Below are 23,531 nucleotides of genomic sequence, written 5' to 3' on the forward strand. Positions count from 1 at the left end.
CAGCGCTCTTTGTTCCCCAGCATGGAGATCAGTGAGTGAGCCCTGTTCCCCCCGGGACAGCCCCGTGGGATCCCCGGCCCGGGACATAGCGATCGCGTGGGGACTCGGGGGCCGCGCGCCTGCCTCGCCCAGGCTCCCCGGCTGCGCTCACCGCGCCCCGGGCGCGCCCTCCCGGAGGCTCGCGGCAGCTGGCGGCCGGCCCGGCTTTGTCCCGCGGCGCTGCGAGCCTGGCACGGTCCCCGCCGCGCGCGCCCCGCCCGGCCCGACTCGGACCCGGGGCTCGGCGGGGACGTCGCACCCCTCGGGAGGGCCAGGCGGGCCGGGTCGGGGAAGTTTCCATCCTGTTTTCCCTAGAGGCCGCGGCGATGGAGCAATTAGGCTCTTTATCAACTTTGGGCGGGGGAGCGGGCGGGGGAGACACTGTCTGGCCCGAGAGGTGTCTGGGGCTCCTGGCGTGTGTCTGGAGTGGCCATGGCGATGCGCCCCGGGTTTCCCTGCGTGTGTAGAGTGCGCTGGTCCGTCTGTCTGAGTCTCGGCGCGTCTCTAGGTGTCTGTGGATCCGAGTCGCGGTCTGTGCCGGCCGAGTGTGTGTCCGAGTGTCCCTGCATCGCAGTGTCTGATTTGGTGTCTGTGTGCGCCTGGCGGGGGTTGGGGATATGATCTGAATCCAGCCGGATTTAAGAACCGTTTGTGTTCAGGTGTCTGAATCCAGGACTCAGCGCTGGCGCGTCTAGCCCACCGCGGATCCCCAGTGTGTGTGTGTCATTGTGAATGTCTGTCCCGGACTCCTATAAATAGCCTCTGTCTGGAGTGCTTGGCTCACCCTGGCTGGGACGGTGGTTACAAATGAGTCAAAGTTTTGGGGCTGTTTGTGTTGAGACCTCCTTGAGGTGGTAGACCCGGGGTGTTGAGTGTACTGCTTGAACCTCAGGCTGTGGCCGGCGTCCTGCACCTCCAGAAGTTGAGGTCAGAGAGCATCTACTTCCTTCTGTGGCCCACCCAGCTGGCTGTTGGCTTGGGTGGAGAGTTGAAACCTCGTTACCTGCCATCTGCCTCTAATCTGCACCCTTCCCCTAACCCACTTTTTTGGGCAGGAGGGGGCACCTTTTGCCTTTCTATTTAGTTTCTCCATCTTACCCCAAAGCACTTCGGGCAAAAGGGCACAGGGACTCCCCCTAACCCAGACAGCGTTCCTCTAGTGGAGCCCAGGGGCAACTGCCACAGAACTGGGCAGTCGCTAGGTGACTCATGAGCTGGTTTCCACAGGCAGCTGCCACAGTTTGCACCCCCACCCCAACACCTGGGTATGTACAGTAAAGCATAAGAGGTAAAAATAGCTTACAACTGGCCCCACCTGAGCAGGGGAAGTAGGTTTAGGTGGTGGGGTCCTCGTGCCGATTTGACTCACTGTCTCCCAGTTTGTAATTGAAAGCTTTGGTCTCCCCAGCTGCCTGGTTGCCCCAAGCCAGGAGGTGTCAAGAAAACCTGCCAGGAGCTGGTGTTTGTGATCTTTCCTTGGCACCAAACCCTATGGCTTCCCAGGGACCCCTGTGCAATCTAGAGAGGTTCGTGAAATTTAAAAGGATGTTAGTTGTCCCCACGTGTCTGGGGAGAGGCTGACCCAGCTCCTGGATTCCTCTTGTCTCTCTCCTCGCTTGAGTTGCCCTAGGGAACCTCCCATTGGAAGCAAGAGACCCACTTCGTCTGACAAAGACTAGGCACAGTGGGGCATTCTGGTCTCGTCTTTTCTCTGCTCTCCAGACTTTAAAAAAAACCAAAAGACTTCATTCTTAATTTTGTCCCTTCGTTGAATCAACTCTAGTGCCAGCAAGATGCTGCCAAGCCTGACAGCCTGAGTTCCATCCCTGGAACCTGCAAGGCGAAAGAGAGGACAGACTGGTAATCGGCCCTAATGATGTCTTGGTTGAGACCAAGATGGCTTGAAGCTCCTGGTGTTACCAAGTTTGTCCCCATCAACATTGGGATAAGAGGCTAGCCCAGGGTTAGTACCTGGAAATACCCTGCCACCACCTTCGTTAGTCCAGGATGGTCCCCACAATTTGTATGCACAGTCTACTTAGAGAAACAGAGAGTGAAACAGTGAGGGGCTCACTTTAATAATGTAACAGTTTATTGCTAGTGTTCTCCAAAAAGTCTGGGTGGAGGAAGCCTTAGGTTGGTGTTTCCTGAAATGTCTTTGTTTCAAAATGTAGGATGGGGGTGGAAAGAAAGACCCAAGAGGCTGTTTTACCTAATGGAATACAAGTTAGTACCTGCAAAGGTGTTCTCCCTGGGATTCTCTTCAGGATACTCTTCTAGAAGGGCCTTTAAAGCCTTCCTTGGCTAAGTAAGGTCCTTCTGATTCCATCCTTGTACTCTAGCCTCAGCTGCAGTGCTGGTGGCTTCCCTCTGACCCACTGCTCCATCCCGCTGTGTATTCCTAAGATATTCTACTGTTTCCAACCTAGGAGGAGTTGCGTGAGCTTGGAGCACTTGTGCTTCAGGTAGACGTGAGGTTGGAGGCTTGGCCGAGTTGTTTCTCTTGGACTGCATGTGCTGTGTGTTGAATTTGGAAACGTGAGTGGCAGAGCTTAACGCCCAAAAGAGTTCTTTGGGAATCAACCTGAGTCCACAGCCCATGGCTCACACAGCTGTTTTGAGAAAGCCACCACTTGCCTCAGATACACATTTCTTGATATTTCCTCCCCCTTCTCAGTCTATAATATCTCAGAGTCTGATCCTGGCTCTCTACCTGTGTCTTGCAGAGCAGACACCCTAAGAGTACTTTCCAAACTGATTGGGGCCAGTCGGTTTTCTAGAGGGTGGCCCCAGTCTGGGCTTACCCTGGTGGTAGGAGATGCAGAAACAGCTCGGTTTGTTAACATCACCGTCTGCAAGTGGGTCCTTTAACCACCCATCCCTTCCCCAGCCCTAACTCAAACCATTCCAGGACTCCGTGGATTAAGTGCTTCCAGAACGTACCTGAGGTTGGTGACAGACACGCCACTGTAGTCCCAGTGCTGCGGAGGTGGGGACTGAGGGTGTGCTGGCCAGCCATCCTCACCTGATAGTCTAGGCCAGTGAGACAAGCTGTCTCCAAAGAAATAAAGTCGGGGCTCTGCAAAATGGCTCAGCAGGTAAAGGCAATCGCTGCCAAGACTGATGATCCGAGTTCAAGCCTCGGGACCAACACGATGGAAGGAGAACCAACTCCCCAAAGTTATATGTACGCTCACACACCCACACACGTGCACACAGACACATTCGCTCAATAAATAAATAAATGTTTAAAAAAAAAACCATTTGAAAGTAAGGCAGACAGCACCTGGGACTAATACTCCAGGTTGTCCTCTGGCCTCTACAGGCATACTGGTCTGTGTACCCCCCATGCACTCATCCCACCCCACTCACGGGATGTCCGGTTTTCCCTCCCCTGGTTTGTCTGACGCACACCATTTGTGTTTAATACTGCTTGAATCCGGGGTGACTTAGCCTCTAGACTGGGCCAGACAGCAGCTCTCTTGTTGGGAGGGGGAAGGCTGGCCTGTGCAGGTGGCCTCTACCCACCAGATAAATGTCAGTACCTTTCTCCTAGTTGTGACACACAGACTGTCTCAGGCCTTCTGCAAGTGCCCTGCTGGGAACCACGGCTTGCTTCAGCAGAGATGCCTGGGTGTAGAGAGGGGCCCGTTCAGAATCAGCTGCTTTTCCTTGAAGTCAACACCTGCCACTCATCTGCTCAGCTTTTAGTGAGCGCCTACTGTGTACCACAGAGGAAGGAACGAGATGTCTTCTGGAGATAGTTTCAGCCTGGGTGTGTTTGGTGAAGGTTCTGGCTTCAGGGCAGACGGGTGTTTCTAGGTCCAGGGTAAATGGCGCCTGTTGGACAGCAGCAACTGCCTTCTTCCTTCTGCACTGGGACCTTTAACCCACAGTGTCCTGCCGTCTGGGTTTTAGGTCATTAGGCAGCAAGGGAGCTGTATGTTGTGGCTGTGGTCTTGGGCCAGACAGGCCAGTTTAGTGTTTGTCAAGGTGTGAAATAACTGTTTGCACACTCAAGGATGATCTCACACTCACGAGGGCGTGAGCTCACAGGCATAGCAACTGACCGGTCCCTTGCTGCCTTCCCTCTGAAGGGGAGAGTGGGGCAGGTCTCATCATCCTAGAAGCTGGATTTTTTTTCTGTCCTTGTAAAGAGGAGAGCAAGGTGGTGTCAAAGAGGGTGACAAGCCCCCAGAGCCAGGGCTTCAGGGGAGGGAGGGGCTGAGGCTGGCCAACCCAGAGCCCTGACTTAGGTGGGTGGCCAAGCCACCGGTTTAAAAGTTTAAAAGTAAGGAAATGTCCTGAAGGCACCTGTTGGTGAAAAAGTCAAAGCAGAGTGCTGTGTGGTGTGTCCGCCTCTTCTGGGGTGTCAGCGTCCACCGGAAGGCCTGGGAGTCTCACAGTGGAACTTGAGAGGCTGAGCCCCTCTCCCACCCCACCCCGGCATCATCTTCTGAGGGCAGGAGTTTGTCAGAGCCAGACCTCCAGCTTCCTTTCTGAAGTTGTAGCATAACACAGGGGCAGCCCACACACGCGTGGAGCTCCGTGTCTGCTCTCTGTGTGTCCTAGGGAACCCTGAAGAAGGTACCATGCTGCCTCCCAGGGGGATGACAGGCTACCAGAGACCAGCGTAGCACGGTTGACGGCCATCACGGGTCACCCTGCGTTGTACTCAGGGAGTTAGGGAGCTGGGAAGCATGGCCCTCAGGCCACCATGGGTTGGAAGTATGGCTCAGTGGTCAAGGACTGAGCTGCTGTGTGAAGCTGTGGGCTCCATCTCCAGCAGTACAAGATAAGTGCGTAATTAATTAATAGGCAGGCTTCCCAGTTCCACTCAGCACGTGTGTGTGTGTGTCCGTGTGGATCCGACCTTTCAATTACAGAGGACCTGGGTGGTGAAGTGGCGTGGAACACCTGAATTGATTTAATGGGTTGATTTTTCTGGGCTGAAGGTGGACCGCGCCACCAAACCACAGGCTCTGTTGCTCCTGGCTTCAAAATGCTGGCAGCTTTTATCTTTCACCAAAAACACCTACAGAACTCACCCACAGACATAGTCCACCATCCAGTGACCTGTCCCCGCAGAGTGACCAAAAGTCAGAGGGACGGACGAGCCCAAAGTCGTCGCTGCCTTGCCTCTTGTCATGTGACCTGTCTGAATATGGTGTCAGAGCACCCCTGTACTGAAATAGGGCAAATATCTGGAGGTCATTGTCTCTTCTCAGGAGAGGAGACGGGAGTGGGCTTAGATGTGACTATTTTGCTCCGTCCTCTGCCCATCCTCTGCCCGTCACAACCTGGCACTCTGCTGCCTTAGAAAGCGTTTGTCAAAGGCAGGTTTCCCCTCCTCGGACCAGCTGGGAGCACTGGAATCCACAGGCCCACTGGGATGCTGCCCTTGAATGCGGGTAATTAAATATTGGTGTCATAATCCTACTCTTTGCCAGGCCCACTGCAGACGGGCTGGCGGGAACCCCAGCATGCCCGCCCTGGCACAGGAGGCCCAGACAGTGACTTAGGCCTTGCCAGCAGGGTCTTTTCATCTCATAAGCTTTGGGGTCTGGATGCCGGGGCAGAGGCAGTGCAGTGACACTAACTTGGGCCATGAAGTCAACACCTCCCTGTGACGTCCAGATACCCCACCGAATCCAGTTCTAGGACTGGTGCCCTAGGGGCAGATAAGAGACCCACAGTTTGGGAAATCAGGGTTCCTACTTAGCTTTCAGTACAAAGGCCCAGTCTTCCGTGCCCTGATGGTGTTCTGGAGGGGAGGGGTAGCACCTCTGTTCTGGTTCTACCCGGCCTAGTTCCCAAAGTGGGCTGTGACCTGTCTCAAAGCCTCTTGTTCCCATCCTGGGACACTACAAAGCCAAACCCTGGCACTGGGGGCGGGGGAGTCTCACCAGGACCTTGTCCGTCACTGGCTGAAGCCACTGTCACCAGGCTGGGGATAATGCCCAGGGTGCCTTGCTCATAGCATGGCTTCGGCTCCCTGGAACCTGCAAAGGTTTGGGGTGTCAGCGTTCTGGGGGCTGCAGAATGACTTTTCTCCTCTGTTCCTAGGGTGACTGGTAGATAGATGTGCCAGGTACTTACTGACGCATCCCCCAATGCTCCCACACACACACACCCTCGCACCCCGTCTTAAAAACAGCCCAGTGAGAAAAGCTATTGTTACTACCAATCCGCAGGTAGAATGATGGGGTCAGAGAGGGGAAGACACTTGTCCCAGGTCACCCAGCTTTCTACCTCCCGCACTATACCCAGTGTTCTTTGCAAGATTTACCATTGCAGGGGTTCACTAGCCCTAAGATTGCAAGCTCCTGTTGTATATTTGTTGGTAAGTGTGCTTAGCCCATCAGCTGCTAACTGTAAGCTGCCTGGGCCAGGCCATCCCACTTAGCCAGGCTGGGACATTCCCTGGAAATGTGTTTGCCTCTTCAGTTGGGGCACGTGCTGGGGGGCGGGGGGAGGTGTCTCTCGGGGACACCAGCACAGCATGTGTTACGACTGGGTTTGACACAGGATTGACAGATGTCCCAGAGGGACCAAATCTATTATTGGGGACATCACAGGACACAGAACACCTTCTAGCATTTGTCCCACGCTCGTGCTTTGTGTCATTCAGGTGATCGACAGCTGGGAACATTACAAGAGCTATGAGAGCCCATCCAAGGGCTGAGATTGGGAGAGCCCCAACTGGGCTTCGGGTCCTCTGTCTTTGAACCTTCATACCTGCCCTGCCAGTCACTAGATGCTTTGTTCAGGTGTCACTTAGCATCTGTTTTTTGCCTTTAGTTACCAATGTCAGAGATAGGCTGAGCCTGGAGTCTGTGTCTGTTTGTTGTAATGTCCCCCAAGCCTGGCAGGCACCTCATAGGCATTGGTTAGCCAGGGAGGCAGGCCGGGTGGGAGGGAGCTCAGAGCGGCAGATGCTGGGGTCTCCACCACTGCTCTCAAGCAGTAGTCTGTCGCTGAACCCTACTAATTAGGGATGAGAGAGTCTGTGTCGACCCCCGAAGTTTCCAAAAGCTGAGGTGTTCATTCCGGCCTGTTTGAATATTCCAGTCAGATCAGGATGCAGTCAAGGTATATGCTTTGAAGACCTTCAGTTTTGAGGCCAGCTAAGATCCTTCCCGCATCTCCGCTTTCCACTCCGTAAGATGGAGAGAGACGTGACACCCACCTTGTGGGGTTGTGAAGACAGCTGATCAAGCTTTCCTGGTACACGTTATTTCTAATGCTCAGAAGTTCCAAGTGTTTGGGGCAGGAAGCTGTGCTCTGTCCTCCTACCCACCGCCTCAGAGATTCCAAAGCGGAGTCAAGATGTAAGAGCTGACATCTGCACCCATGTCTTCTTACCATAGCCCAGATGTCTCCCGACCTGGGGTTAGCCAGCCGTTGTTACGGTCCTACTAAAGGTGTCAGAACGGAAAAATACAATACTGTCTCATTCATGGAGACCCTGAGAAAGGACTGGGAGTGCCACTGAGGTAATGTGGGAGGAGTCAGCTCTCTGGCAGCTCACACCTTTATCCCAGCACCCAGGAGGCAAAGGCAGGCAGATCCTTATGGTCTGAAGAACGTTTGGGACTGTGGGAGTTCCTCAAGGGATTAAGCTATGATCATGGACACTACCACTGAGCTATGTCCCCCAGCCTGTTTGTTTTTGAGACAGGGTCTCACTGAATTGTCTAGGGTGGCCTCGTAGCCTACACTTGCTTGGAACTTGTGGTCTTTTTTGTGCCTTAGCTGGGTAGTCCTGTGCTGTCGGGTTCAGCTTTCTCATACCAACTTGTTTCTCACAGAGGCAAGAACAAGAGAATCTTCTAGTTCCTCTGTCCACTGGAGACATCTTCCTTTTTGATAGCACTAGGCTCTCCCAGGGATGGACAGGCACAGCCCATATCTGGAGAGTCACATGGCTCAGGTTTGGAGAAACTGCCATATATTTTGCCTGTCCCTAATACATATCTTTGGGGTGACAGTAGGGTGTGTAGCCCTGCTGAGCAGGTAGGACCCATGATCAATACTATTACAGATGTGGGTAACAGACAGCCAGTGGGGTGGGTGAGTGGGTGTGTGCTGGTCACCAGGTTTGCCATGGCTGCCAGGGGGCAAAGTTCTCAAAGGGATCGCCTAGGGTCTGTCTGCCTGTGGCATCTGTCACCTTTCCTGCTACCAATAGCTTTTTGTTGGCCAGGGCTGTAAGAGTTATGTTGGTCCCTAAGGGATCTGGCTTTGAGAGTGTACAGAAGAAGTGATGGAAATCAGAGATGAGTTTGTGTGCGTGTCCAGGTTCAACACCGTACAAATACACATCTTAAAGCATTTTTTTTTTGTATGCATGAGTGTGCCTCTCACTGTACTTGTGTGGAAAGCCAAAGACAACTTGAGGAAGTCTGTTATCCTTATCCCCTGTGGCCCTAGGGGATTGAACTCAGGATGTTAAGGCTTGGTGTCAAGTAGCACCTTTACCTACTGAGCCACATAGCTGGCCCTCATAATGATATATCTCCAAGTCTATAATCATAGACGCATTCGAATGTGTGCATACAAACATGTGCATATGCTGTCTGTTTAAGCATGTATGAATCCCCCAGAGGTGGTGTTTCTGTGAGATCCCTAAACATGTGCATATATTGTCTGTTTAAGCATATATGAATCCCCCCAGAGGTGGTGTTTCTGTGGGATCCCTAAACATGTGCATATATTGTCTGTTTAAGCATATATGAATCCCCCCAGAGGTGGTGTTTCTGTGGGATCCCTTGCTCGTTCCCGTCAGACACTAGCTTTCCATCTGCTCCAGTTGCCCTAAGCTTTGGGCAGGTGAAGTCAACTTCCAGCCTATCCTAGCCGGAAGGACAGTGGGAAGCCAAATCCATTTTTAAGAAAATAAGGATAAAACTGTCCGTCCTTTCCCAGAGAGATCTTCCAGTCCCAGTGGTCAAGGCTACCTAGTCACTTACTACCCACCAAGAGTAGATTTCAAGAGAGGCACTGTGTACCACTTGTTTCAGTTCCCCCAGAGCACCACCAAACAGTGTCCCACCAAACTGGCCCATATCTGCCGTGGAGCTTTGGCCCCACCAAACAGTGTCCCACCAAACTGAGTCCCACCAAACTGAGTCCCACCAGTGTCCTACCAAACAGTGTCCCACCAAACAGTGTCCCACCAAACTGAGTCCCACCAAACTGAGTCCCACCAAACAGTGTCCCACCAAACAGTGTCCCACCAAACTGAGTCCCACCAAACAGTGTCCCACCAAACAGTGTTCCACCAAACTGAGTCCCACCAGTGTCCCACCAAACAGTGTCCCACCGGACAGAGTGGTCCCTAAGGGATCTGGCTCCGGCAGTCTCAAACCACGGGATCTTTAGTAAGCTCAGCCTGCCTTGCTGTTGCTCCCGCTGTTTTGAGAGCCTCCTGGTTCCTGTGCTGAAATGACTAGAGAAGTTATCCGTAAAGCTCTTTTGTGAGAAGTGAGCGTTCGGTGAACGGCGTGGGGGAGTAGACAGTGATGCCAAGTGGGACCCTGCCTAGGAGCAGGAGACAGGTGGAAGATACCATTAGTTTTCCTGAATTAGCCGCCCCCTTACCAGGGTGGGCTGCCCCTGGCTCAGGAACTGCAAATAAACAGACTGCAAAAGTTTCTCATGAGATTCCAACCCCAGGCCCTTGGGGTGACTTGTTGGAGACCCCCTTTCTTAATGGACCAGCTCCACAGTGTATATGAGGCTTTGAGCTAAACTGCCTTCCAACCAAAGAAGGGCTGAGTTCTGCCTCTGTCTGGATTTGCTAAAGTTTTAACTCCTCTCCATGCCAGGTGGCTGCCTGCTCACCTACAGAATTTAAGGTAGTCGGTGAAAGAGGAAGAGGCTCCTCAAACCTGAAACCCTCCAGAAATCAAGTTCCCAGCTCCCTGGCTGGTGAGCTTCATCTGGTCATGGCTCTAATTGCCTTTCCACAAACAATTTAGTCGGCAATAATTCTGCAAGCCCATGAATCAACTTTGCGCAAACAGCCTGAGTAATTTCTTTGTTCTTTCCTTTCTACTTTGTAAGTGGTGTCTGCAGAAGCCAAAGGTTTGGTCTTGCGGAAGGTGTGATTCATTTATTGGTGTCTGCGCCTCCTCCTTATCGTTCAGTCACTTGGAAATGCAGCTGTGGTGAGCCACCAGTGATTCATGGGGGGGGCGGGGGGGGCAAGCTCAGTGTCCCCGGGGTCATGGCCATCGGAGGAAGCTATTTCTCTAATCTATTTATGGGATGGGAGTCCGAGAAGAGGTGCGTACCACAACCCGGCCTTGAATGTGGCAGTTGTCTTAGCTAGGATGGTGAAGACCCTCTAAATATGCCCATGAGTGTGGATCTGGAGCTCTGTGTGGCTTCTACGAAAGAAGTCTACTGTGCCTGCCCCATCTCTCTGCCGATAAGTACTAGGTAGGTGTCCTCTGTGCTGGGGTCTTGCACGGCTGTCGGGCATATGAATTTGCATGCAGCATTATTGCTGCCGAATTTTACTAGTTGCTTTGGGCTTCTAGATTAAAATGGTCGCTCTGGTGCCATCTTGGAGGCAATTAGAGCTGCTTGCCACGTGGCCCGGAGGTGTAATTATACAGCCAGCTTCCGATGGCCCCGAGTCGAGGCTCCCAATGTAAGTTCAGATCCAAGGGTTGATAATTACCTGAGTTTTTTTTTTTTCCTCTTCCTGTGTGATTTTCCTCCTGGCTGACTTCCTCTTATGATTCCTCGCCAGCATGGCTTCCTGTTGAGTTACCCACTCTGCAGTGTATATTATCAAGACTCCAGCTCCTAGGCAAGGCATGGAGCATGTCAGCAGTATCTGTCCAGTTACAGGTCTGGAGCACAAGAAAGTTCACTTGGAGACTTGCTGGTGACTTTATTGACCTGCCTTGTGACTTTCAGAGTATAGATTGAGGCTGTCTAGTGCCTGCCAGTCGATTAAGTACTCCACTTGCTGCTCATGGCAGACATTGCTAATCAATTGCAGCATCCTCTTGCTAGGCTCGGATCCTTATTCAAGTAGTGCTCCTGGTGTGCTCGGAGTGGGTTGGAACACTGAGACATGGCGCTCCAGGGTGGTGCAGAGCGGTAGAGGCTGCAGAGTCCTGACAGGGAGAGGGATTGTTCCCACTAGAAGTCACCAGGTCCTCTGAACTGGCTTCTACTTATCAATGTAAAGTCTCCTGGGCTACCTAACAAGTCACAGGCTGTCCTTTGCTGAGTCCCTGAGCTGCAGGTGACAGAACCTTATTTTCGGCTCTCAGGTCTTCCAGACACCCCCCACCCCCAGTATGTATTAGAAACTTATGCCAAGGTGACATGGACTGAAAACACAGAGTGAAACTTTGTCTCTCTATAAAACCAGCTCTCAGAACACTGGTCTAGGTAGGAGCTTCTGTTTTCTCTTGCCTGCTTCCTTCACAGATGTTTTGAGTTGTAGCAAGGGGGCTTTTTCTCTGGAATAGACTCAGATTCTTCAGAAATAAGAGCAGGGAAAGGGGAGAGAGCCTGGGAGACTTCGTCAGGAGTCAAGCAAGGAACGAACCTGACATCTCACAGCTCTCTCTGCTTGGAGGTTGTTCCAGGCACTCCCCCACAGCGAGCGGTGGCTTTTTAAACCCTAGCAGTGGCAGATGCTCACAGCGCTTGGCACGCCCCACCTCATTAATCCTCATGGCAACCTCAGTGCACACGAGGGGGCGGAGTCAAGTCACTTGCCAAAGATCACTCAGCACACAGTTGCAAGGCAGATTTGAACCTGGGCTGCGAGATCTCAGAGCATGGGCTTAGCTTGCCCAGGCAGAGCCAAGCGTTAGAGCCACCTGTCATGGTGTCAGGGGTGTGTCTGATTTGAGGCCTCTCTCTCCCTCTGCCCTCTCAGACTTCCCCAGCTGGGTCTGTGTGTGTCCCTTTTGGCTGGCTGGAAAGCCTTCCCCTCTGCCACACCCTTCCCTTCTTGGAAGGGTCACCAGGCCAGCGGGCAGTGATCCCCGTGGCTCAGAGCAGGAAAGAAGAGGAACTGTCCAGTATTGGGTTGCTACTGAAGGAAAGGGGGTCACTCTGACCCACAGGTGCTAGGACAAAGCTGAGAGGGAATCACCAAGGAACAGCAGGCAGGGTGCTAGCAAGCGCATCCTAAAAGTTCTGGCCCCAGGGCCAGAACTTATCTCCCCCCCCCCCCCCGCCATATTCTCTCCCTTTTTCTTAGTTTCCTTTTCAGTCAGAAGACTTGAAAGGCTCTCTGAAGACTAAACTCCAGGGTGGGGTAGGGAGACAACAGCAAAGATCGCAGCCTGAGCCTTTACTGTGAATTCACTGTAAGTGACTAAATTCTCTGGATTTTGTGTCTCTCAAGCCCCCTTTTCCCGTTCCCTGTCCCCTGTCCCCAGAGGCTGTTGTGCTGTAGTTTGTGTAGTCCCTTGGCTTGTGAGCTCTTTGACATGGCCTCGTGACTTTGAGACCACGGTATTGGAATGTGGATGACCTAAGGAACAGCCACTTCAGCAGAAGGGCTGCCTGGGCCAGGCTGGGCCCTGAGGGAATGGATTCAGTAGAATTCCAGATGAGAAACACTTTGCAACCTGCATCAGAGCCTCAAGTCTCAGACCAAGGCCTCTGGCTTGGTCTCAGCCTGGGGACTCACAGGACAGGGCCTGTAGTCACGGTAGGTTTTGCACTTCTGGGACTATTGTGGCTCCAAAAGCCACTGTTGGCAGGCCCGAGTTCCTCTGCCTGTACCCGCCTCGCCTGGCCTGCATGCCTCTGCGGGGAATGAGGGTGTGGGTGACCCCAGACAGATGTGAGTCATGTCTTGAGGAAGCGGTTACTCAGAGGTGGTGAACTCAGAGGCTGCTGTGCTCCCAGACAGTTTAGACCACAGGATGGAGCTGCCTGCCTGTGGGGGTTGGGCTGCCGCATGGCTGTCCAAGCGGATAGTCTGAAGAACTCAGGAGTGAGTGGAGCTGACAGGCTAAGGTCTCTTCCTCTCTAATCCAGTGACAGTGGCCTCAGTCCATGTGGCTTCAGGCGTGTGGCTCTCAGACTTCAACCCATCATCTGTGAAATGGACATGTTGGTCCTTTGTCCCTACCCCACCCCCATCCACCCACCCTAGCCACAATAGTACCAGAAATGCTTGCTTCCTTGATATGCTCAGTGCCTGCTATAGGCAAGGCATGGTGTTACATGCTATCCTGGCAGTGCCTCCTAAATCCATTGTACAGATGGGGAGACTGAGGCTCAGGGAGAAGGGCACATGGCTACTGATTGGCTGGGCTGGCTCCAGAAGCCTTCAGGTATCCACCCTACCAACAAAGTCCCCAGGGGCCTTCAGAGACCTGACAGCCTGGTCTCCTAGAGAAACTTTCACGCAGTGCAAGGAGGACTGTCTAGTGTTTGACAGACCTGTGCTCGGAGAGATAGTTGTCCGGCATGTGCAAGGAAACCATGGCCCATGCAGCGCTGACTTTGTGAGGCTTGGTTTTGAAGGAAAGGCTAAAGGGTAGAGTGAGTTTTGGAGAGCTGGCTCAGGTGGTAAAGCACTTGCCTGGTGTATGGTCCTGAGTTCAGTTCCCAGCCCTGAGAAAATGGATCTAAGTGTGGGCAGTGGCTGTAGCCCAGTGATGAGCGAGCACTTGCCTCGCACATGAAGCCTCGGGTTTCATCCCCAGCCCTGCATAAACTGGGCGCAGTATAGTGGTGTGCATCTCATACCTTGATCAGGAGTTCAAGGTCATCCTCCACTACAGAGGGAGTTTGAGGCTATCTTGGGCTATATGAGACCCGGTCTCAAAACAACAACAACAAAAACCAACCAAGTACACGTGAATCATTTTTTTCCAGTTGGGAAATATTAAGCAGTTTTAATCCCTTTCGTAGCCTAGTTGGAAATGGCAAAAGTTGGGAAGGCTGTGAGTGACATCTGGAAGCCATGGCCAGGATGCCAAGCCCCTCCCCCACACTAATCCCAGCACATGGGAAGCAGAGGCAGGCAGGTCTCTGTGGTTCAAGGACCATTGGAACTACATAGATAAACCCTATCTTAAAACATTGCACTTGGCAGAATCAAGACTCCCCATAAGATCGACCCTTAAAAAGAAAGCATCGCTATTTGGCCTTCTAATGTCATCCTGCCATTAGAGTCTAGGTCACCAGGTCAGACCCTGGGGGCTGGTTGTGGTTTGTGTCTGGGTGCAGTGGAGGAGGGAAATGGCCAAGGTCCTACCTGAAACAAGGGCTGGAGACCCTGCAGATGTGGGTGGTGTACGGCTTCCCTCAGAGGAACAGCGTAGGCTCTTCCTATAGGTGCTGGGGTCACTTTAACCTCAGGGTGCCGCAGCAGACTCTCACCACACCCTAACATGTGGGCTTCTTGTAACAGCCTCCAGAAGCTGGCTGTGTAAGGTCCCAAGCATTCCTCCCTCTGGAATAGAAAACAAATCTTTTGTTCATTGTGCTAGGGTCTGAATGGCTTTGTGGTCGGCAAGTGTGACTTGCTGGCTAGCCTCCTTGGGCAAGAGGTCCGTTAGGAAGAACTGAAGCAGTATGGCCCTGAACTCTGGCCTTACTTTGAACCGGGCTTCTCCTTCTCACCTCCGTCTCCCTTCTCAGGGAGGACAGCATGGCAGCTTCAAGCAGTCTAGACTCTAGACTCAGGTTCTGTATACTTTTTCCAGCCAGGCCTCTAAACTCCAGTCCAGAACCAGATGAGTACCCAGGCAGGCAACAGACGCCCCAGCCCTCGTGGGTCTGGAAGAGAGTTCCGGACCTTCCCACCTTCCTGCTCACCCTGCTCTGGCCTCCGACCTGACTACCTGTCTAGGAATTTTTATTGCAGCCCACGGGGGCACCGAGGCTGGCTGACTGGAATGCCAGCACGCCTGGATCTGGCAGGCGTGGAGCCGACTTTGGGTAGGCAGATCCTGGCCCTGGGCCGGAGTAGAGGCTAAGAGTCCCTGGCCTACTCCCAAGCCCAGTCGGGGCATCCTGTGTGTGTGTGTGTGTGTGTGTGGCTCAGGGATGGTCTGGGGATTGTGACGCTGCTTTGTTCTTTGATTTTTGTCTGGTGAATTCTGATTTCAGTTTGGCTTAACCACTTACCAGGAAGACGATCTTGGGGGACTGTGACGAACAGCCGGCCGTGATAAGCTTTGAAGTCCAGAGGCAGCAGTTACGCAGCCCCTCGAGTTCCTGAGACACAGCAGAACACCAAGTATTTAGGGGCGCAGAATCCAGCCATTTCTCATAGTTCTCCATGTTAGGGGGTTCCCTCCTACCACTGTGAACAGTGACACTTGGGGGTTCTTGTGCCTGGTAGGTGGCAGAGTCCCTGCAGTTAGCCCCAGTACCCTCTCCTCTTTGCAGAAGTGGGCTATGCGCTTGGTCAGTAGACAGTCCCAGGTTGAATTGACCTTAGCAGCCAGTATTGGTCTGGATGGAGATGGTGGCTCAGGATACCTTGGAGAAGACAGTGTTTTTGACTTCTCTCTGGACAGGAGCACTGTGACCGGGCTGGATGGAGGGGTACAGGCTCCAGACCAACTTCTCCTAGAACCTACTGCAGGCCAGAGATGCTGGGCCAGCATTCCAGAAAGCTTCTTCTTTTCTTTGCTTTTTAGGAAGGAATTCCCTCCAAGGGTCCATCCACCTGCCACAGGCCTCGTGTGATCTGGTACCTTTGAAGGAACACACGTGCTATCTGCAAGGCCAGGTGTGGGTGTTCCAGGCACCAGTGAACCCAGCAGCTCCATGATTCCACCAGCACTCCCTCTGCTCTAAACAGCCAGGCAACGCCTGCTGAAGTTCTTGCCAGGCGAGGGTGTTCCTGCTGAGCCCTTGGGGAGCAATTGAGACCCAGGACAGTACCGTTGGCCCATTGTTGGAGCGAGAGGATTTGAGTCTGTCCCCACCCAAAGAGAATGTCCACAGGTACAGCTCCCTTCAGAGCCGGCCTCAACATGGAGCGATTCTTCTCAGAGTCCTGTGAGACTCTGGGACGTGGTGTGGGCACCTTATAGCACAAGAGAATGGTCTGTTTTGTTAAGCTGAGGGTTAGACTGAAGGAGAAGAGGAGAGTGTTTGAGGAACCTCTAACTTCAGCCGGAAAAGTTTGGCTCCTGAAGGAGTCTTTCTTAGGGAGAAGAAGGCACTGTAAGTTTGCCGGCATGCACCACTTCCAGGCATATGCACCACTTCCAGGCATGTCGGGATTTCTTTGTCCACATTTGTTCAAGACTGTATGGTGGAGGTGATGCTGGCACCCAACCCGTGGGGTGAATGTCTCCGAGCCTCCAGGGCATTAAGCTCCAGGTGGACCAGATGCAAAGCTGGAGGAAGCATGGCCGGCCCTGCCTGTATGATGGTGGGCAGATCTTTTTCTCCACTCTGGGGGGTGGAGGAGAGAGTAGCAAGAGACACCTGTCCAGTTTCTCACCAAGGCTAGAGACCATCTTTAGGAAAAAACTCCAATACCACCCTACCCCCCAGGGGGAGGAACTTGCATCTGCTGGGGAGGGACAGTGCAGGAGGCAGCTTGCAGCTAGCTCGGCAGACCTTGCTGAAGGAGCCCCCCCTGGTACCTCAGCCCCTGCTGTGGAAGGAACTTTCTGAACTTGCTGAGGAGGGTCTGAAGAGTTGGAGCCCTTCCTCCCCTGCTGAGGAGGGGTCCTGGAAGTTGAGGAATATGCGCCACCTGTGACTTTATTTATGGCCTCTCCTCCCTTCCTGTACCACTTTCTGCTTATAGTGTGTTTTACTTATTGGACACCTACTGTGCACCAGACCTCAGGTTCTATAAGTACACACAGTGTGACAGTCAAGAAACAAACAAAGAGACCAGTGAGCTTGTACCTCAGCTTCTGAGTTCTGCAGAGATAGCCAGGGTTTTAGGTGTGTCTCTCTGTAGACTCCCTGCCCTGCTGCCCGAGAGTGTTGTAAGCTGGAGTCTAGACCTTGGGGATGAGCCACTGTTTGGGGAGCACGGTGGTTCTTAGCTCAGATGTGGCCATGAGATGGGTAGGGAGGACTCTGACGTCTTGACCTTTAACAGCTCTTAGGTCACAGGTTCTAGGAGGAGCCTCAGGGCTTCACGCCCACTCCACAGAGTCTGCTGATGTCTCACCAACTAAGGAGCCTCAAAGCCAGAGCCTCCTCCCTCCTGAGTCTCCTACAATAGGTCAGAGCCATAGACTCCCCAGCTGTGCGTGTGATACCTGGCGCTCAGTTGGCCTCCGACACCGTGCAGATGGGAAAGATCTGAAGATCTGTGTTGGTGACTGTGTAGACTCCTCCGCACCGCTCCCTGAACAGTGGGTCTGAGTTGCACGCTGCACTCACTGCATTGGGTTACATGAATACAGAGGAACAGAACTTGTGTACCCTGGATCTTAGCGTGTGCTCTACCGCTGACCGGCCTCAAGCCTCTCTCTCTACTGAAGTGTGCTTCGTAGGTCACTTAGAGGGACTGAAAGAAAGAACCCAGAGCATCATGTTGTGGACATGGGCACAGTGTGTCCGAGTGGCCATTCAAAGGACAGACTCCAGACAGAGCTGGCTAGCGTGCTTCTCGGTCCGCAGTGACAATAGTCTGATTCTTAGGACTGTGAAGACAACAGAGAGCTCCTTATTTAACTCCAAACTCAAAGAATTTGACCCACGATAAGGACAAAAGGCAAAGTGCCTCAGTCGCCGGGGCCTGTTCTGCACGAGATATTCTCAGATGTGGCTGCCTAGGGGCTGGAGGAGGGCAGGCGGTGGGGACTGAGAGCCCGTGGGAGTAGCTGAGAGAGTGAGAGACCGACCGTAGGGCGTACGCTGTCCCGGAGTCGCCACAGGGATAGCCATGAGAGGAGTGGGTGGCCATGGGGAAACAGACTGTCACCCTTGAGTGGTATTGGGAGCAAGCAGCCACCTGAGCCACTGTGGCATGGTCAGCCACAGGGAAATGGGCTTCCAAATGAACTGCCATGGAAATGAAGTGACCAGTCACATGGGTGACCATGAATTGGGGATGAATGAGCTGCCATGGGATTTAAGTGTCCAGGGCGGGTCAGTAGGGTCCAGAGACCACTGCATGTGGCCTCTTCCCTAACCCAAGCCTTCTAGTCAGGTTCAGGAAGACTGGTCCGTCACCCTGGCCTGGCCACACTTGTCTGACTGGGATAAGAGGGGCCATTTGTGAGAGTGTGGGTGCTGTCCTGAGGACTGACCAGTGGCAGGTAGGTCCCAGGTTTCCAAGTTCAGAGGTCTGAATCCCTATGCTGAGTTAGGGTTGGGTTAAGTCTGTCCCCAGGAAGGGACAGACTGTGTGTGGTATCCCAGAAGTGGTCCAGTCGTCTTCCATAAGGCCAAGTTCTCCAATCAGAGTTTCTCCTTGGGGAGACCAGGCCCTGTCCCCACCACACAAAGCTTAGTCACACATCGAAACTACCAGTCTAGACATGTCACTCAGGGGAGTAATCGCTTGAATTCTGAAGGGTCAGGGTTTTGGGGAGAGCCCAAGTAGGCTGAGACAGGAAAAGGGTGGGTAGCAGCCAGGGAAGCTAGCTTCAAAAGAGGTAGCCCAGCGTGGGACCAGACCACCACTGAAACCCGGGTTGTTCCCCACAGAGATGCCCCTGTAGCCCAGCACAGCTGACATCTACTGGGTTTGTGTGCCCAGCACTGCTTAGCTGACACCGGCTAAATAAAACCCCACAGCCTGTGCCAATAAGTCTGGGGCAGGCTGCCAGTGAACACAAAGGCCCAGAGGCAGCGTCGGGCCAGGGCTGTGCCAGAGAAACTCCAGGCACCCCGTGCCTGCTCTGCCCAGTCTGGAGGCCAGGATGTCTGAGGTCTTGGCAAGAGAGAAGAAGCAAGTAGAAAAAGTCCCCAGTGAGACAGGAACCTCAGCTGTGCCGAGTCACTGTGTCCATTGGTGACAAGAGGGTCTGGCATGTACCATGTGAGAACCACAGCTGCTCAGGGAGAGGCAGACCCACCCCACCCCCTCAGCTCTCGGTCTTCAGCAGCAGTGGCCTTGGCCTCACCGCTTTGAGCCTCAGTCAACTTGCTAGGAACATGGCACTTTGGCAATGTCTGCAGACTTCTTTGTCAAAAGTAGGAGTGTGTGAAGGGTGGTGTCAGCGGCACTCCATGGTAGACCCTGGGGTACGGCTGAACTACCCACACCCTCACCCCATCCCTGCCGCTGCCACACTGCCACTATACACAGTGTCTTTCCTTAAGGACAGTCATCTGAGGAATTGGGGTTTAATGCAGTCCAAGTCCAGAGACCTCATCTCCAGTATGACATTGTCATAATTAAAAGAAGTGAGGGTAGACAGGAAACTGGTCTGAGCTGGAAAGGAAAGAAGCAACTGGATGAGGGAGACCAGCAACCCTCAAATAGGATCTGAGGCCGCAGCACCATGCCCCCCTGCCCTTACAGCAGCTCCCAAAGTGAAGGGGCCACCTGGACGAGAAAGGCCGTGAGAAGCTAGTGGGGCTCAGCTGAGCTGTGTGATGTCCCCAGTCACTCTGTCTTCTAAGGTCACCTGTCCTTTTGAAGCTCTCTGTGTTCAGGAGAAGTCCCCAGGGCTAGAGAGTCACAGGGGCTTGTCACCAACTAAGCCAGTGTCTTAGAAGCCATTAATCTTGGGGTGGGATTTGCCTGGCCTTCTGGAATTCCCAAGACCATGGGGGACTGGAAGGAACAAGACTCAGAGGATGGGCCTGACCCTGCAGTATCTCAGTAGGCCTTGGGGTACCTTAGTTACTGGGGAGCGTTAACAGAGTTTAGAGCAGAGGTGGGTAGCAGGCCAGTTGGCACCGTCCTCAACAGCTGCTGTTTGGATAGCAGAAGGCAGAGAGGGGTCATCCGCCCAACGCCAAGCCTGGGGGTGGATGACTGGGCCAGTTGAAGGGAAAGTTTGAGGTGATGGTGAAGTAGAGGCCGCAGGCAGACAGATCTGGCCACCCAGGGTAACAGGCCTAGTTCATGGATGAGACCCAGGGCCTGGGTGGGCATGAGGTAAGATGTTGGTCTCCAGACAGAGCACACAGTGGAAGGAGAGACAAGTGGAAGCACAGATGAGGCCCTTCTTGACAAGGGTGCTGCTGGGATTGTGGGGGACTCCTGGAGCCCACTAATTCATTTGCTCCAGAAGTGATCCCTGAGCCTGTTTCCCCCGAATAATTAATCCTTCTCGGATTAGGCTGGAGACCCTGCGTTGGAGGACAACCCTGCCAGACAGGTTTTATTTGCCTGATTGGCCAAGAGCTTTCCAGAGCGTTGGGAGGGGAAGCTTCCGAGGCCAGGGCTGGGCTATTTGAGAAAGGTGTGGTAATTGATTAGTTCTGTCTGCTCTTGTGGCTAGAGGGGGGCGGGTGTATGAGTGGGGCGGAGACTCACTCATGTGTATGTATGGGGGACTCCCAGGTGCAAAAGGTGAGTGAGTTCTTTCTCATCCTGCCTAGGGTACCCTGGATCTGACCCTTTTTGTGTTTGATTTAGGGACAAACTGCTAAGTGACAGGCTGTGGTAGCTGGTTTCTCCATCTCTGGAGAGCCTGGGGCAAGTCCAGCCTGGATAAGAAGGAAGTCGCTTCTCTCAGTCCCCGAACAAAAGAACATGCTGTTCCAGCGAGGGCCTGGTATGTGCCCTACCCTGGCGGATGCTCCGGGACCTGCGTATCTGTCTAGACAAGCAGAGTCGTTTGCAGACAGCAGAGACTTGGTTGCAGGAGGAACATGCTGAGAAACCACCATTAAAAATAAGAGCGTGGAAACCCAAACAGAACCCAGAAAAGCACTCGAGGCTTAGTCCTAGAACACCAAGGCTGTGGCTCTCCAGAAGTGATTCCCGATTCCCTGAGTGTCCCTAGAACTGGCATGGCCTCCCGCACCAGTGGCTTGGTGTAATCAGCCTCTCCTGGGAAATCCTGTACCTGAGGCTGGGAAGTTCTTGAAGCAGTCACTGTGCCCAGCACTACACTCACTGTGCCCAGCACTACATTCACTGTGCCCAGCACTACACTCACTGTGCCCAGCACTACATTCACTGTGCCCAGCACTTTGGCCACCATGACCAGCAGTATACCCATCACACTGAGTTGCCCTGATTCCTGCATACTCCTCCCTGGTACTTCATGTCCCCACCTTACATGTGACCCCAGCCAAGTACAGAGGGCTGTGTGCCTGGTTCTACAAGGAGATCAACGGGTTGCTTCCTGTGGAGCTGGCCGTATGAAGGCAGTAGTTGTGACTGCAGTCTAGTGATGGTTGGAACTGGACCTCACAGTTGGGGAAACAGAGACGTGGGGGTGACTGGACTCGGACGGTAGCCTGCGAGTGGCAGAATGGGGCTTTGATCTATGTATCTACTCCCATGTCTGCATGCTAATATCTGGGAGTGAGGGAGGAGAGGAAGGAGGACAGACAAGGCCCATAGGACACTTCCTGTAGACTGTCATGTGGTGAAGCAACAGAGGTAGAAGAGGCATTAGGAGGGAATGACCCCTCTTCAGTCACCTTCCAGGCAGGAGTCTTGCTCAGGGTGCCATAGTCCCCAGGGGAAGAAATTAGAGGCCCCCATTTGGGGACTCTGTCCCTGGTGGCTGCCTGGTGGTACATCACCTATGCTGGAGCCTACTTTCTCCAGGGTGTGGTTTCAGCTCCTTCTGAACCTAGTGTGACAGAATGCAGGAGAGTAGGGTCACCCTAAGTCTGCCCTGGGGACACACAGGAGCCACCCCTTTCTTGGGAACCGAGGACAACTCTTTATAGTGACTCTGTAGACAAGAGAACAAGGACCCCATCTGCAAAATTGAAGGTGTACACCAAAGTCCCTCCTCATCTCAGACACCCCAGACAGATAAGTGCTCTCCTGTGCATAGGAACCCTTTGCCTAGAAGTTTCTAAGTGAACACCACCACCTCCAGCACTGTGGGGTCTGGGAGGGAGAGCCTGGGTAGCACAGCTGGATTAGTCAGAGCCTTGCCAGAACACTCCAGAAAGCAGCCCAGTTAGGTGATTTTTTTTCTCTATCTCTCTCCAGCCCCCTCCCCCTCCTGCCCACCAGCAGACCCAAACCAGACCCATAACTTAGCATTTTCTTTTAAGTCCATCTGACAAATTGTAGCCAGAGAAAGCAACCGGGGTCTGTAAATGGCTACTTTGTCAGCACGTCTCTGCAAGCTGTAAAAAGTCTTTTGTTGTGTGTCTAGACTGCACGCCAGCGGAATATTTGGTCTGTGTGAGGGTAGAGAGACCTGGTTGGGTTCACTTACCGGCTTATTTCAAGTAGGATTTCAAAACACTGGCTCATAAAGTATCGTGGGCCCTGCCTCCGCCAGCCCACACCAGCCTTTCTTGTTTCTGTCGGGGTTGTCCGTCCCCCCCCCCCCCCCCCCCCCGCTTGGGCAGTTAGCAACGAGTGCAACGGCCCTGGCAAGGGCCAAGGGACCGAGCTGTACAGCGTCTTTCTTGTGTAATTGTCCTCTTTATGACTGTCTAGACGTCCCGCAGATGCGTGTTCTCGGGGGAAATGGCTTTTCCCTCTGCCTGTGCTAAGTGGGGAGGTTGCAGACGCCACGCTTCCCGGTGGACCGCCTGCCCCTCCCCAGAATGTTCTCTCCTTACCCCCTTAAATTAAAGCACTTTGCCTCCTGGCAGGGTCTTTGTGTTTATGACACATTTACTTGACTGTGCTAATTTTATACCAGGGGCAGAGTCGGGGTGCGTGCTAGGACATTCTCAGCGCTCTCCTTCCCGAGGGTGAGCAGGGCCTACATTCCCTTCTCAACTTGTTTCGCCATTTTTTTGCCTTTCTTCTGTTCATGTTTGTCGTTTGTTCTCGTTCTCTCTCTTTCCCTCTCTCTCTCTCTCTCTCTCTCTCTCTCTCTCTCACACACACACACACACACACACACACACACACCCCTACCTTTCCTCCTTGCATAGATACCAGAAAGTGGCTTCTTAAGGAAGTAAATATTGGGACTACTTAAATGGGCCTGAGGCTTTGTTTTGCCAAATAAAGTCATTAATTAGCCTCGGTGTCATAGCTACGGGGGCATTGTTGCCAGGGATAAAAAGGCGGTGAGTGCTTTGGTGGAGAGGCTCTGGGTCCCCCAGCCACCCATCCCCACAGGAACTGAGGCACCAGTCAAGTCCCTCAGTGCCACTACAGCCAGAGACTCATCTCCCTCACTGACTTCTCCCCAACTCTTTGTGAAGAGGAAGGCTGCCAACCCCTCCCCTCCTCGGAGGCAGCCACAGTCCCCAGACTGGGAAAGTCAGTGAAGCTGAGACCCAGCTTTCTGTCTGGTCCCAGAGCTGGGGTTGGAGCAGGCCCTGCAGGCCTCTCCCAGAGTGACTGAGAATAGATGCCTGCCTTGTCCTGGCCAGCTCCAGCCTGACTGTCACATCCCTTCCCCTACCTGTCCTCACTACAGTGAAACAGAACCTTCCCCCCTCCTCCTCAG

General features: G+C 53.3%; 1 protein-coding gene across 1 annotated transcript in view; it reads left to right on the forward strand.

Moving 5' to 3' along the window:
- Positions 1-6: 6 nt before the first annotated feature.
- Positions 7-23,531, forward strand: part of Pmepa1 (prostate transmembrane protein, androgen induced 1) — a 48,552-nt gene continuing 25,027 nt past the window's right edge. Inside the window, exon 1 of the mRNA XM_028769713.1 lies at positions 7-31. Within this exon, the coding sequence (XP_028625546.1) occupies positions 22-31 (10 nt within the window). The 5' untranslated portion in view covers positions 7-21. The remainder of the gene's footprint in view (positions 32-23,531) is intronic.

Source organism: Grammomys surdaster, unplaced genomic scaffold, assembly GCF_004785775.1.
Source record: "Grammomys surdaster isolate TR1022 unplaced genomic scaffold, NIH_TR_1.0 193, whole genome shotgun sequence".
Classification (NCBI taxonomy): Eukaryota; Metazoa; Chordata; class Mammalia; order Rodentia; family Muridae; genus Grammomys; species Grammomys surdaster.